The 15,530-nt window shown below is 31.6% G+C and overlaps 1 protein-coding gene and 1 long non-coding RNA gene across 2 annotated transcripts; both read right to left on the reverse strand.

Annotated features, from left to right (window-relative positions):
* Nucleotides 1-1,997: 1,997 nt before the first annotated feature.
* LOC134694513 (trypsin-like) lies at nucleotides 1,998-8,202 on the reverse strand. The gene is made up of 3 exons (XM_063555526.1): nucleotides 8,040-8,202; nucleotides 3,191-3,333; nucleotides 1,998-2,270 (listed from the first exon to the last, which is right to left on the reverse strand). The coding sequence occupies exons 1-3, from the start codon at nucleotides 8,173-8,175 to the stop codon at nucleotides 1,998-2,000; spliced, it is 552 nt and encodes a 183-aa protein (XP_063411596.1). The 5' UTR covers nucleotides 8,176-8,202.
* Nucleotides 8,203-14,140: 5,938 nt separating this feature from the next.
* On the reverse strand, nucleotides 14,141-15,269 carry LOC134694942 (uncharacterized). The gene is made up of 3 exons (XR_010102656.1): nucleotides 15,070-15,269; nucleotides 14,592-14,651; nucleotides 14,141-14,151 (listed from the first exon to the last, which is right to left on the reverse strand). It is a non-coding gene; the product is annotated as an uncharacterized LOC134694942 (long non-coding RNA).
* Between the last annotated feature and the right edge of the window lie 261 nt (nucleotides 15,270-15,530).

A 15,530-nucleotide genomic window follows, 5' to 3' on the forward strand; every position in this document is an offset into this window, starting at 1 on the left:
CCCAATAGTGAAGCTTTGGGAATCTGAAATCATCATTTCGTAATTTACGCACGCCATCACGAGTTGGCTTGCCGTTATTGAATATCTGTTATATAGACGATATCAGATATTTTCCTCATGCCGTAACTACAATCCCGTTCCCTTTTCATGAATTTGACCTACCGATTAGACTTTTTACCTTTATTTGTGTCATTTTTACCTAGTGTGTCTGTTTGTTTTGTTCAGGCATCATTAAAAATAGTATTAAATTTGATGCGACTGTCATACAAGTGAGAGGTTTAGCGCTATAAAACCAGGTTCAATCCACTATTTTCTATATTTGAAAATGCCTGTCCCATGTCAGGAATATGACAGTTCTTGTCGATTCGTTTTTGATGTGTTTTGTCATTTGATTTTGACTGGTGATTATGGACTTTCCAATTGGATGTTCCTCTGAGTTGAGTATTTTTGTGATTTTACTTTTTAATACGATAACGTGCTAGATGATCAAACTCTTTATTAACCCAAGAAACTTGTCTTTGGTATCCCGAACATATAGAGTTATATTCATGGAATGTATTGAACACCTAATGTCGGATAGCTAGACCGGATATTCTCATGATCATATTGAAAGATAAATCCGACCTAACAAGACAAAAATTAGACAAACACAGTATATCCGCATCAACATGTCAACAGTTTGAGTATGAGTATCATAACTGTCTATTGGCGGCATAAAAGGCATACATTTTAAACAGTTGCCATATGGCCTCAATTTTACCCCTAATGACCTATAAGTGTTATACCATCAATTCATAATACGTCAGATAAGGTTCATACGAAAAAGGGTCAAAATCAAGTCAATAACAATCAAAACCAAGGAGTAGACAAAGACTCACAAAACCAAAGGACATTTACATCAACAGTTATAAATAATAAATTAAAAAAACAACACGAACTCCAATTGAAACCGGGAGTGAAATCAGGTGTCCGGAATGGTAAACATTTCCTGCACCGTATACGGCACCCGTCGTGTTATTTCTTTGTTCAGTTCGGTAATGATAAAAGGTTATTATTACTGAGGAAGAATACAAGATATGATTTCTGACACACATTTGTCATAATGGCCAATCAGCTCATGATGGCGACATTAATTTGATTGATTCATAGCTCTGTCTTAACAACTTTTAGAAAGCAGTATTCCTCCTCGTTTCACAAAATAAACGTACTTTGAGCTAGCCCTAGAGCAACGTATCAATTGAGACACTTATACTCCATATGCTGGTGTTTGTTGTTTACACATATTCTGGCCTTAGTTAGTCTTGTTTTATTTTAATTTCAGTTTCTTGTGTACAATTTGGAAATGATCATGGCGTTCATTATCACTGAACTAGCATATATTTGTTTAGGGGCCACCTGAAGGATGACTCCGGGTGCGGGAATTTCCCGCTACATTGAAGACCTGTTGGTGACCTTCTGCTGTTTTGTTTTTTGGGGGCGGGTTGTTGTCTCTTTGACACTGTTGTGAATTAGTAATAGTTTCAGTTTAGTATTTTATACTCTTTTATTTGCTTAACGTTTTACCGCCATTTACCAAACAATAGGCCCACAACGTCGTCACTTGGCGACGTCTCTTTGTATACCTTAGACTCTAGTAAAGCATACAAAACATTGAAGACGCTTTTGTGTTTACTCGCCTTTATTATCGATACGTCCAAAACAGACACATTCCCCATTTCCATTCTCAGTTTCATCTGTTTATTTTGACAGTTGTAGGAAATTAACCAGGAAATCAGGAAATAGGGAGGACAATTTGATTTGTTTATTTTTTGTATGCAATAAAATGTCATTTGAAATTACACTGTAGTACTTGACAAGATAACATTTTACTCATGCCAAGTACGAAACATTTTGGCATACTTATTAGATTCAATACATGAAGTTAGAGTTAAATAGGTCAACAAGAAAAATACTATTATTTCATAACATTCTTTATTTTCCTCATTCAAGTGTTAAATTCAGTTTCTGTTGTTTTTTTTGTTAGTTTTATTTTCATTCTTGTTGTTCCTATTGTTCTTGCTTTTCTTATCTTTTTTATTCTTCTGATTGTTCTTGCTCTTCTGATCTTTTTTATTCTTCTTTTTTTTATTTTTTATTTTTTCTTTAATCCAGTCTGTATAAGCAGAGACTCTGGCATAAATACTTGGAATCCTTCCGTTGCAAGGGGCAATACCGAAATTTAGTATTCCTACAAGCTTTTTACTGCAAACCATAGGTCCGCCACTATCCTCCTGAATAAACAATATTTTAAAATAAATACAAATTTATGTATACGAAGCTAAAATATTTGGTATATGAAAACCATCAATCGCAACTCAAATTTTCATCGCTAACATGTAGCAAACTGATATAGTATGCCCTACTCTTTGTATCCGTATGATGCGAAATTACGACTTACTTGATATGAGATAAGTGTTCATTAGTAATCTTAAAACCCAAGAGTTCGAAGTTGTGTAATAGAAATAATCCTTTCTAACATTTTTCAGACACTATCACTACCAGACACTATCACGACTTGGATAACCAAAACGGAATATATGTTTCGCAAATGACGGATTAATTCCTTTTATCGTTATCACAACTTTGTTATTCTTTTTTATTTATAAAACGACCGGGTGCCATATGTTAAATGCTCACCCTTCTAAACAACATGAGATTAAACCAATTTTTAAGGGTTCGTGTTAATTAGTGTTGAGTTTACTTTGTTGTGTTTTGTAGTCTGTTATTTGTCTTTTGGTCTTTGTTTCTTTTTTGTCATAGCGTTGTCTGTCTATTTTCGAGTTATGAGTTTGAATGTCTCTTTGATATATTTAATCACTCTTTTGTATAAACAGACTTACACATTGAAAAGTGGTGTTTATATTCTAAGATGTATACGGGGTGTTTGTAACATTTTTGTAACATGAATAAAACGTCTAGATATTAGTCAAGGATCTTTTCCACAAGGGATAATTACGAGTAACGATACGTGTACACAATAAATAAAATATAGTCAGATATCGACGAAAGATTTGACCTTTTTTCTAAGGGAATACAGCTAATAATATTAATTATAAAATATCACCATCTTGAAATTACCCACCCAATGTGAAATTTGCCAAAATGGGTTTACAACGAGGAATTTATTATAAGGGTTACGAAGTATAGTTACATTACACGAATCCTTTTCACCCTCCTGAAGACATATTTTGTTCACAAACTTGTCTGGAAATATATCTAAATAGCCAGTGTGACAGTGGTCATTAGTGACAACAGACATTGACACTACTTGCAGACGATCAGGTTTATTTTTTCCTGAAATCAAAATGGTTAAATAGTCCAAACAAATCATGTTGATAATATCCTAGAAATAAAAGGTTGTGAAATGTATTTTGTGTTGATAAAACATATTATGTGTTACGTCATTGTCATCACTGTTCCGTGTAACGTGAGAGTAAAACTTTAATTAAGATCACTTCATTGCTATTTTTGTCATTGGTCAAGGTCATACGCTGATATTAGTTTGTAATAATTTCCGGAAAATATACCGTATACGTTTCCTACGTTTTTTGTTCAACTTTAACATTCGTAAGTCCGGTTTGCTTGCAGATTGAAGGGGAAATATAGATTCTTACACTGCAAAAAGTGTATTACGATATTTCTCCACTCGAGACAGTTAAATTTTATTATTTTAAACGCGAGGCTTGCCGAGCTCTTTAAATAATAAAATTTAACTGTCGAGAGTGGAGAAATATCATAATACACGAGTTATAGTGTCGGAATCTGTTTCTCTTATGCTTTTTATCGTTCTTTTTCAAAAATTAAAAAAAAACTGGTTTACTTTATATGCGACGTCATCGGCCATTGTCGCCTTTTTTCATGACGTCACAATAGGAAAATTCAGAAGAAAACAAAACATTTAGACGTCATAATCGAATTTCGACTAATCATTTGCCGAGAACAGATTTTTCACTAGTGAGGAGAAATTAGAAAATTAGAGAAACGGTACTATTACATTTTCCCAGCATTAGGTTAGCTTTTTGTGTCCCCAAGGCAGGTGAAGGAGCTCGACTTAAAATCCTTGTGATTGGATGTAAGGGCACAATATATCTTTTTTAATTTATCTACGAATAACTGCAGTGTGTATATTTACAATATATATTTTAAAACCTGTTGAAATATTTTCATAATTTGGTGTAAAATAACGGTGGACATTGATATCAAAACAAGCTCCGTTGGAAGTTGTTCATGATACAATTGGCTTCAATTTCTAAAACAGATTAATAAAGTACTAACATCACAAATAACTGTTTTGTCGAGGTTTTTATTATAAAAATTACAGTTCTAAAGTTTAAAAATGCTAGTATTGTCACCTGTTGCATAATAAATAGTACCGTTTTTCCTGTAAACATACGCATTTAATTATTTACATCCATAAGTGAATCGTTTTTGCACTTGTTATTTACACACAAACAACTAAAAAAATATTGCAATATTATTGGATGTCACCTAAATCTATCTTTCAACATTTAGTAAACCAGAACAACTTAAATGTGTTTCTCACTTGTGCACTCGTAAATTGAATCTACGTCAAGTTTACTATTCCGAAAGCATGATAACTCTCCAGAGAAAAAGGTGAATATGACATTTGGGAATACTTTCTTGCTAGTCCAATATGGCTAAACAATGATATAAAGGTAAAAAAAATAAACCTATGTTTTATAAAGATTGGTTTGCGAATGGTATTAGATTTAAAAATGATATTGTAAATTAACATATGACTTTTTCTCTTTTCAAAAATTGGAAGAAATATATCTGATAATTGTTTACTCCATGAGAAATAATAGTTTTATATCTGCTGTACATCAAGCATCAAAAGCATTCGTGGGAGAAAAATCACAAATTATAATGCAATTATTTTGTAACAATTGTTCTCATTGGAAGACAGCACGCGTAAAATTCTCTATCTCCTTGTCTGTAACTAAGGAAGCCGACATTTTGATTTGCGGAATGTATTGTCATGTTATTTCTAAAATAATAAACAAAAAACTCAAATTTCATTACATTCTAAAGCGGCAAAGAAGCAAGAAAACGCCCGGTGTTTATGTCTGACACCGGAAGCATACCTATGACATATTTTCGCGGAATTATCTTTAATGAGATTTTACACTGAAATAATGATTGCAATTTAATTATGAACTTGTTTTGCTATAGAATAGAGATAACTGTATTGTATTTGAAGCTTTGCGGACGTCCATCGGTAGTTTGACTGTCGCAAATACCAGTTTACCTGTCTCCACTCCGCGTCGCCAGGTAAACTAAATTTGCGACAGTAAAACTGCCGATGGACGTTCTTAAAGCTTCAAATACAAAACAGTTATCTCTTAATTAGAACTTCCTTTAATTCCATCTGCTATTTAAAGGTTTGTTAGAAGTTAAAAAGGATCTAAAGATATATATATATATATAAATGTCTAAGAATATAACTTAAACACGCTAATTAATACATTAAAAGTTCTATTAGATTTTAAATAGAAATACGCAATATTTCGCTAAACAAATTAGCTTCATCACGCGTGTGCATTGCTCCAGGTGAAATCGGATGCATGACAAAAAAATATTTGTGTAGCTTAACCTATACAAGATTTGCGGAAAAGTGTAACATATTGATTGATGTTGCATAAAATATGTTTGTAGCTACAACTATGTGAAGTTGGAATAAAAGATTAACACATAATAGATTGAATGTTGAATGTTGCTATTTGATATACATTATATATATATATATATATATATATATGTATTATTTGAAATAAAAATAAAAGTGTTCCCAATAATAAGTTAAGATGGACTGACATTTTTTGCTTTGATCAAATCATTGAAAAAAATCATTAACTGCCATTTGTTGTCATAAAAATAACTAAGCTCCTATGGTTACTGTATAGATTCAATCATCAATTTTATCTACAAACTAATTTCGTAATAAAATTAAGATTTATGATAATCCAAATTTCTACATTTTGTTAAAAAGAATTTGAAACAAAAGAATTTTTTTGTTTGGTAACATTGCAAAAATATCAAAAGACAATGCAGAAAATATTCTTTTTCTTGTCAATAAACTCAGTAAAAAAGACGAAGAAATAGATACGAATCCTGCTATAAAACAAATCTGAATATCACTTTCTCAGAAAATGAGAATCGAATATTTTGAAACAATTGCAGACATAATGTCAGTACATAATTAGTGTTTTGTGAACGCTTTTTATGACTACTTCAAATGTGACGAAATGAATACTTAATTTATTGAAGATGAAGACTTTTCTACATGTTATAAGAAATAACAAAACAAAACTATGCATCAGGTATATGTTTCAATTCCACACCTTGGTTAACCGAAAAGGGGGCATTTTTGTAAACAAAGATGGGACATTAAAGGGGCACTAGCTGTCAAATTCATGGTCACCAATTTGACTCAAATTCTCATATTTGATTAATAACAATGTAAAACATTTATCCAATCTATCAAACGTTTAAAATAAACAGTTTACAGAGCATGGGGTAGATGATATGTAGGTTCGTTTCGTGTGTATTTAAATCCAGACGCCATCTAATTAACTATCGATTTGACCTCAGATGACCATATAAGCGATGTAAACACAAATAAAGATATGAATAGGTTAAACCAGCAGGTGCAATTGGATTTTTATAGGTCTGTTTGATTTGAATTTATAGATTAAAAATATAAGTTTCTCATTGTTTTTAACCGTATACGAATGATTTATGTGGATCGAATTAGTAATCAAATGATTTACCGTAGTTTCACTTTCATTGTTGACATTTTTTTTCTTTAAATAACCAGTTCACGTACAATGCATGCGTTGTCAGTCTCTAGCTAGGGGGTTAAATTAAGTTCACATGAATACCGGTTAGAATGATGATGACGTTTTCACTTGCAAGTGAATCAGTCAAAAATTATGTATAATCGCTTATTTCAACAAAATTAAAGCAAATTGATTGCTAAAAGCAAATTATTATTTCATTATTCCAATTTAATTAATGATTAATCTAAAAAAAAATATACTTTATTTTTTTAATTATATCGTAGCTAGTGCTCCTTTAACTACCAAAAGAGTTATTATTTATTGTTTATTTGATATTTTATTGTTTGTGGAGTGTTGTAAATGTAAATGCCAGTTTGTCTTCTACTAATGAGTTTAAATATTCCTTTGCTATCTTTCACTTCTCTTTATTAAAATTCAAACCTTGAAAATACCAAATGTTTTATCTACATCTTCACAATCTGTTGTTTAACGTTTGACAGCAAAGTAGAGACAAATCAGAAAGTCCAAGTGTCTGATTGAAAGTCCGATGAAACGAGTGACTGGTGAAAATAAAGTTAATCTAATTCATGAACCAATGCATACATGATACATAGACAATCAACTAAGTCTTCTGTGCACGTTTTGTTTTGCATACATTTCGTATAATCGTCAACAAAATGTCAGTTTTGTTATGAAAATATGGCAGGTAATTAATGGTCGTGTTTTGAAGCCGATGCTAAACGATGGACACTTACAGCAGAGTCAGCTACAAAAGGTTCCGAAATGACAAGGTAAAACAATTCAAACAAGAAAAAACTAACGGCCTTATTTATGTACAAAAGAGAACAAAAAATTAATATGTAACACATAAACAAACGACATCCACTGAATTACAGGCTCCTGACTTTGACAGGCACATACATACATAATGTGGTGGGATTAAATATATTAAAGGGATCTCAACTCTCCCCCTAACCTGGGACAGTGGTATAACAGTACAACATTAGAACGAACTATAAATTAAGTCTGTCGTTTCGTCTTTTATGTCCATGGCATTGTCCTTTTGCGTTATACGTATGAGTTTGAATATCCCTTGAGTATCTATAGTTTCTTATTTCTATAGTCAAAAGAAGATTCTAGTAGCTTGTATAAGCTAGAATTGTTCGAATAACAACCCTTCACAATATTAATAAAGCATACCATCACTAGAATTTGTTTTTCCCCATCCAGATATTGTGCACACTTCACCAGTATAATTTTTTCCTATATCCGTGTCCAGGTCGATTTTGTTTATTGCAGACCCAAATTTAAGTGGCGTCTTAAGCTGTAGTAGCATCAGGTCATTTTCGCTCCCAGTATAATTTTCGTGCTGAAAGAAATTTAGCTCAATTTAGTTAATTCTGTTATCATTATATGCAAACGATATGATTGACAGGTGTTAAAATATAGTACATGAGAAAATAATGCTCAGAATAAAATTCGAATATCACAACCCAGGGCATGTGTAAATTGCCAACACATATATGGCTTCCACGTCATTTTTATACGTATGCATTTAACAAATTTCTATGTAGAGGGGTCTAATTACAGCACAACCAACATTTTCCAAAAAGACCAAATGAGTATATTTTAACAAAACGCATTTAACTAGCAGGTCGAAAAACTTGTCTTTTTAAACACTGCTGACTGCCATTAACGATTGCCAAATGAATTTATCACAAAGTTGTAACAAAGTGGATTTTTTTTATGTATAAAGCGTCTGAATAATAGTCAAAGATTTTCCCGCCGAGGGCGCTGGATCGTAACGAGTAACGATACATGCACATATATATTATAATATATTATATAAACGCCTAATAAGTGTACAAAACAACACCAATTACAAAAAAAGGAAACTTTAAATGTAATTATTTACTAAAGTGTGCACCATGAATTATAAGGCCATGGTCAGTCATATACTAAATGTTCAAACTTGTCCACTTTGTTATTTATATGATAGTTATTGAAAAACTGGTCATTATCGTTATATGGAATGATCACAGTGGTATTGACTAAGAAAGCGACTATGACTTTGCCGTAGGTGAGATCGTTATCGCTGTTGCAGTCAATAAAACTGTCCTACGGGCAGTTCGGGTATCACGATAATGACCGGTTCTTCGATAACTGTAATATTTATTTCAAAAACATGATAAAGGAAGCATGATTTTAACAATTCTCATTTATTCTTTTTTGCTGTACAATAAAGAATGTTCTATAACCCCTTGTTATCCATAAGAGAAACTTATTAAATATAACCCTTAAAGACTGATAGTCGTGGAAAACATATTCGTCAGTGTTTTAAAAGCTTTAATTAGTTATCAAAGGTACCAGGATTATAATTTAGTACGCCAGACGCGCGTTTCGTCTACATAAGACTCATCAGTGACGCTCATATCGAAATAGTTATAAACCTAACAAATAGAAAGTTGAAGAGCATTGAGGATCCGAAATTCCAAAAAGTTGTGCCAAATACGGCTACGGTAATCAATGCCTGGGATAAGAAAATCCTTAGTTTTTCGAAAAATTCAAAGTTTTGTAAACAGGAAATTTATAAAAATGATGTCATTATGACCATTTAAAATGAATATGTGGTTAATTGTGTATGAAGTAATTCTGTTCAATACTACAAAAGTAAAGTATGACATCCACACATATGTCTATGTATAGTTGGGTATATATATTATATACTACTTATAGTCCATACCTCATAGTATATGTTCACGGGTATACGTGTTTTCATCTTACTCAAAAAAGAACTTCCAGCTACTATTTTCATATCCAATGGACTGAAATGAAAAATAAAATCGAACTGTAGCGTTATTATGAAAACAGGTATTAATATACTAAATTAAAAGAAGATGTGGTATGCTAGCAAAAATGACAGCTTTGAACAAGAGACCAAATGACACAGAGTAGGTCACTGTACAATTTTCATCAATCAGCAAAGTGTATTGTCGAGATTTTTGTTCAAAGCTACATATCACTTAATTTAACCCGTTCAGTACCTTTTGTTTGAAAAGGATTCTTAAAATATATGTTTTGCAGTATACATTGAATCTTTGAAACAAATTATCTACTTCCGGTTTAAGCTAGTGGCATTTGAAAGCATTTAGTATAACAAGTTTGATCATGAAATTATAACATACGAAAATAGTCTAAATTGTCGGATTGACATAGGATCTTGACCTCAATTTCGAATTTAAAGACCATCAATCCATGATGGAAAATAGATAGGAATATGATAGGTCAGCACTTATTCCGTCATTAAACAAACACAACCAAGTATTGCAACATCAATCGCAAGGTATACCACATGTTATGAAGAAAATTCCTGTGAAGAGATTAACACGCATGTCACGTAACAAGTTATGAGCATCATTCGTTTATATATTTCATAGTTTTTTCAGTTAAACAAAAGACGAATAAGTCTGAGGAAAAAAATGCCTACGTTAAATCTTCCAAGTTAAAGTGGAATATTTCTAAAACGTTACAACCAAGATGTCAACTCTATTTATATTTTGTCGTTCTTAGCATTGAAATTGAGTTGCGTAAAACTTAAAATAGTCAAACTTAAGCTAGGGTGCAGAAATGAAAAAGTTTTCATTTTTAAAGTTTACAGAGGCATCACTCTAAAACAGTAAGTCCATTACCATGATTACTGATAAATGCTAATTCGAACTTATTTTGATAGTTATTTTGTAAAAGTTACATGTCTTTTTTATTGAGTAAAACGTAGGTAAATTGCGAATACGACGGAAATGCAATTTTCCTAGGTCTAAAGGGGTATTATTATAGTGCCTTAGATGTATCTCTGTCAAATTCGATATCTGTGCAATTTCTGGTTCTTAGCATTATTTATAAGTATTATCAATTTCGAATGCATTCAAACATAAAGTATGGTGCAGAATCTGAAATTGGACGAATGTGTTTTTATGGAAATAAGACGTGGATCTTAACTTTATTTGTATTTATTTTCTGATTTAATTTCAATCTAGACCTGTTTTCATAAAAGTCGCAAGTGTTAGAGATGACAGTTACGCCATAAAAAGGAATAGATGGATCTCACATTCTAAGATCCTAGATCTATATCATATATGATTTTAGTGATATTTCACCATACAGTTGATTTTTAAGATTCAGAGCTATGAAAAATCCAATCCAATGATACGGTTCAGTTTCAATCAACATTTGAAAATTAAGACTTAAAAAATCTAACAAATATCCACTTTATCGATGGAAAATCTGTTATGGATATAGAAAACTATGGGTCACCGTTCGGCCAACAACAATGATCAAAGCCCAAACGCATAGTCAGCTATAAAAGGCCCTGAAATGACAATGGAAAACAATTCAAACGAGAAAACTACTACCCTTATTTATATACATAAAATGAACGAAAAACAAAAATGTATCACATAAACAAACATAAAAATTTTAAAAAAAAAAAGATAAAGACTGAGCAGTATAAACTCAAGTAAAAACTTCGAATTATTTCTAAAGCTCCGATAACTTAAATATTTTGTCTTCTAAATGCATGTGATGTTTAAATTTAAGATATATACACTAACTGTAAATAAGTAACTTACTCATACGCGTTTCCACAATGTGCAGCTGTAAGAACCCAACTTCTGTCAATAATTGCTCCTCCGCAAACATGAGTTTCAGTGACAGCCTCTCTATAAGTTTTGACCTGAATTGAGACCATCCATGGATGATCTTCTATGTTGGCATCGTCACCGTTAACGATTTTGACACTTGTATCAGCCGAAAAAGCCTAAATGATTATATAAAATGTATTGAAAAAATACTTTCCATTCTCAATTTTGATTCCTCAGATATTTTCTATCAAATCCAAATAAAATCATTTCGTCTAGATAAATGCACAATTTCATATCAATGAACGGAGACATTTTCATTGTACGATAATAAAATTGTAACAGTTTTCCCTGATTATGATAATCAAAAATCGTATCACTAAATTGTTTCAAAGACATTAACCAATTCGTGACGATACAATTATCTTCATCCGATCACCTAGTTAACCGATTTCGAGAAAAGAAATTGACAATAACATCATTTGGTCACACAGTCATAATAGCTCCTTAAAAGTGAAAATACACAGATCAACACTTATCCATTAGCTCAAAAAGAATTTCATTGACGTTTATTATTTGTAGAAGAGTGATACTAGTAATACAACTGTCATAGTCAAATTTCCAAGAAAAGATACTTTCCTAATAGTGATAACTGTCATAAAGGAATAAAGAAGTAAAAGGTGGATTTTTAAAGCTAGACGACGGTTTTTATCATAAAATCACGATGTGAAAACAATTCAGTCGTGATCAAAATAGACATTACAAAAGAGATAAAATAATAATCCAAACTTTCCCTAGACACCTTTGTTTTGGAAACCATAGGACCACAATGCTTAGTAATATTACCTTTTAGGGCATTATGGTGACATGCAGTTGCCTTGATCAAGTGGTTGACTAAATTTATTCGACGATACCTTATTTATTGTTTTATGCATCGGATACATTTATCAATGGACATTTTGAGAAACGAACATGTCGTGAATCAAGTCAGTTCACAATTAAGAAATAATTGATGCCAGCTATACTTTATTGTAGTTTTAACATGGGTAGGCATTATATTCGTGATTATTTTTGCCAGAGCGATAGCGAGGGCTAAAATAACACGAATATAATGCCTACCCATGTTAAAACTACAATAAAGTATAGCTGGCATAAATTATTTCGATTCTGATTAGGACAATTACGGTAATATCTATGTTCGCTGTGTATAAAGTGTACGGTATTTGTGTAGGCTCTTCCATCAACCTTCCTGTCGATTTTTATCCATCTAGTTCATACCAGTTTAATTTGGCAAAGTTGTATAAATTTCTAAAATTCAAAATTGAAACAGATATTAATAAATTAATTTATCAACTTAAACAATATTTGTGTCACAATATAACAGAAAAGTTATATTTCAACAGTCTTTTCCTTTGAGGTCAATTTCTGACACGCACATTTTCAAGTCAGTCGTCAATGGCGGTGGACGCACAAGGAGAATCGGGTAGGTCTTTATTTACTAAATTAATCGTAAATATTCCGCCGGTTAATATTGTAGCATTGGTAAATATGTTCATATCTGATAGAGGATTTCTTGATAAAGTTGTGCTGACCATCGAGACTTGGCAGGAGGGGCCCTTTGACAGAAATCCATTTATACTTGCAGTGGCTACACCTTTTAAAGTTGATCAAAGGGCACGCCTTTGTGCATCTGACGATTTCAAATGCTGTATTTATACATGAGATTAAAATTAATACTGGGTGACAATCTTGTTGCATTTGTAAAATGGATTGGAAACCTTGGTGGTATATTGGTAATTACGCCTATTTGTTTTAATAGGAGAATGGGGTTCGATTCCCTGCTAGGGTCAATCCATTTTATCAGAAATATGAAACAATTTTGTCATTTCAGTACAACAGTAATAGTAACCTATTCTTTATTTTATCGTCGGAACATATGTTTCAATGAAATTAATATACAATGACATGCCTTTTTAACAGGAGAGATGAAACGTGTTTTTAGGGGGAGGGGTTTTGAAGTTAGAACAGCCAACATGGACGTTGCTGTATCTAGGTCAACTATTTTCAATTACGAATTGTAACACATTGTTGTCATTGTTAAAGTATTAGTAACAAAATGTGTATCATTTTAGTGTTTGAAAGTGTTTTAATTTAAGGAAATACATTAAATGCATACCATTTTGACGAAATTCATTTTCTGCCGTAGTCAATATACGCATGTGCAAACTAATTTTATTGGATAATAAAGTATGGTTTCTTTACAAAGCTAAAGAAGCACGTCATATTAGAATCATTAATAAAAAACGATGTCGTTATTGAATAATATCAGCTGCTAGCATGTAGAAACAAAACATTTTGAATATAACATCACTGGTGAGAAAATTGTAGCAGGTCATATATGTGACATAGAAAATGCTACAGTTCCGCTTATTAGTTTCGTTAGTTCGTTTCTATCAGTTCAAAATCCAATCTTCATTTTATATTCATTAAATTGCAGAAAACCACGTCGATACCCTTCATTCATAATCAACAAAGTTTGCTGTGTTACTTAAGACCAGTGTATGTTTAATCACATTGATATTCATTTATAAACAACAATGTTTATAAAAGTTGAAATTTTATTATATTTCTAGAGTCTTTAATTAATGTTTATATACGTACCGAAACAATGTAGATCACTACAAATACATAAGAAAGTTAAAGTATCAATATTTTTATTATAATTATTACGTTGTATATTTTTTAGCATTTTCTTTATATTGCATTCGTTTGAGATAATATTATTACAACAATTTCACTTGTATACTAGTACTCATTTTCATTGTTATATTTATTCATGTCTGACAATAAACTAAAATCCAAGATATAGCTGATTAAATGACTGTTCATACTTTTACTTCAGATACACATGGCTATTTATGTTTACTTTTGTGACGATACATAACATTTGACGCTTACCCTATCGACCAACTTTGTTTTGTTTTGTTTGAAATTCATGTAATTCTCTGAGTTATTGTATTTGTTATCCTAATTTGTCCCTTCCAAAAAGATTAACGATACTTGAAATTAGGAGAAAATTTTGTCACCGAAATGTATAGGCAAAACATTATTAACTTACCAACAAATGCACTGGCGATGAATACTCGATACATCTTTGTGTTTCCGAACAACTCCACGTCTGAAATCGACAACATCCGATACATATTACATGCATCTAATGACCAATTGACCCTAGATATGACAAAATCAATCCATCCAACAATTTATCTGTGATTTGTATTCAAAATATAATACTCTCATTGAGACATCTTAGATATTTCACCATTTTTCTTAGATCCACATAGCATGAAAAGTTGAATTTATGAAAAATACAGTGCTACAAATAGGCATCTTTGGATAGTTGTAATCTCAGGACAATAAATCATTTATAGATGTTTCATTTATCAAATTACATATGTCATGAACGTATCACAGACCGTCGTTCATTTTAGTCGGTTTTTTTTCTTCAAATATACATGATATATCTGTGAGATCAATATGACATCATTTTAGACGAATTTATATATAAAAAAGATATAAATTATCAATTGACAAACCTGTTTTGAAATTTCTAAGTTGGAATTGAAATTTTTATCGTTGTATTACCTCTTCTGTAATATTTAAAGATCTGAACAGCCAGGTATATATGCATGTACATCTACGTAGTGCGTGGTATGATGTTGAAGCTGTTACATCTTGTTTCGAACATAACATTTGTCAGCAAGTCGATAACAATTTACCAATTGACTCTAGCTAATTACGGAACCTAAATAAATAAATATTTGTGGTAAAATTTTAATGTAACTTGTTTGTTATTAATAAAAATGAAACATCAAAAAAGCAATACGGAATACCAAAACGTTCAAACAAAATTTTACATAAAACTCAATAGACAACACAATATTGAACTATGCGAAAGGGATGGTCTATGGTACTCCGAAAGGGTGGAGTGTTTGTGTTTAACTGGTGGCACCGATCATGACATTAGGTCGGTGATTTCATATACAGAGAAAGGAGT

The sequence above is a fragment of the Mytilus trossulus genome, chromosome 13, assembly GCF_036588685.1.
Source record: "Mytilus trossulus isolate FHL-02 chromosome 13, PNRI_Mtr1.1.1.hap1, whole genome shotgun sequence".
Taxonomy (NCBI): Eukaryota; Metazoa; Mollusca; class Bivalvia; order Mytilida; family Mytilidae; genus Mytilus; species Mytilus trossulus.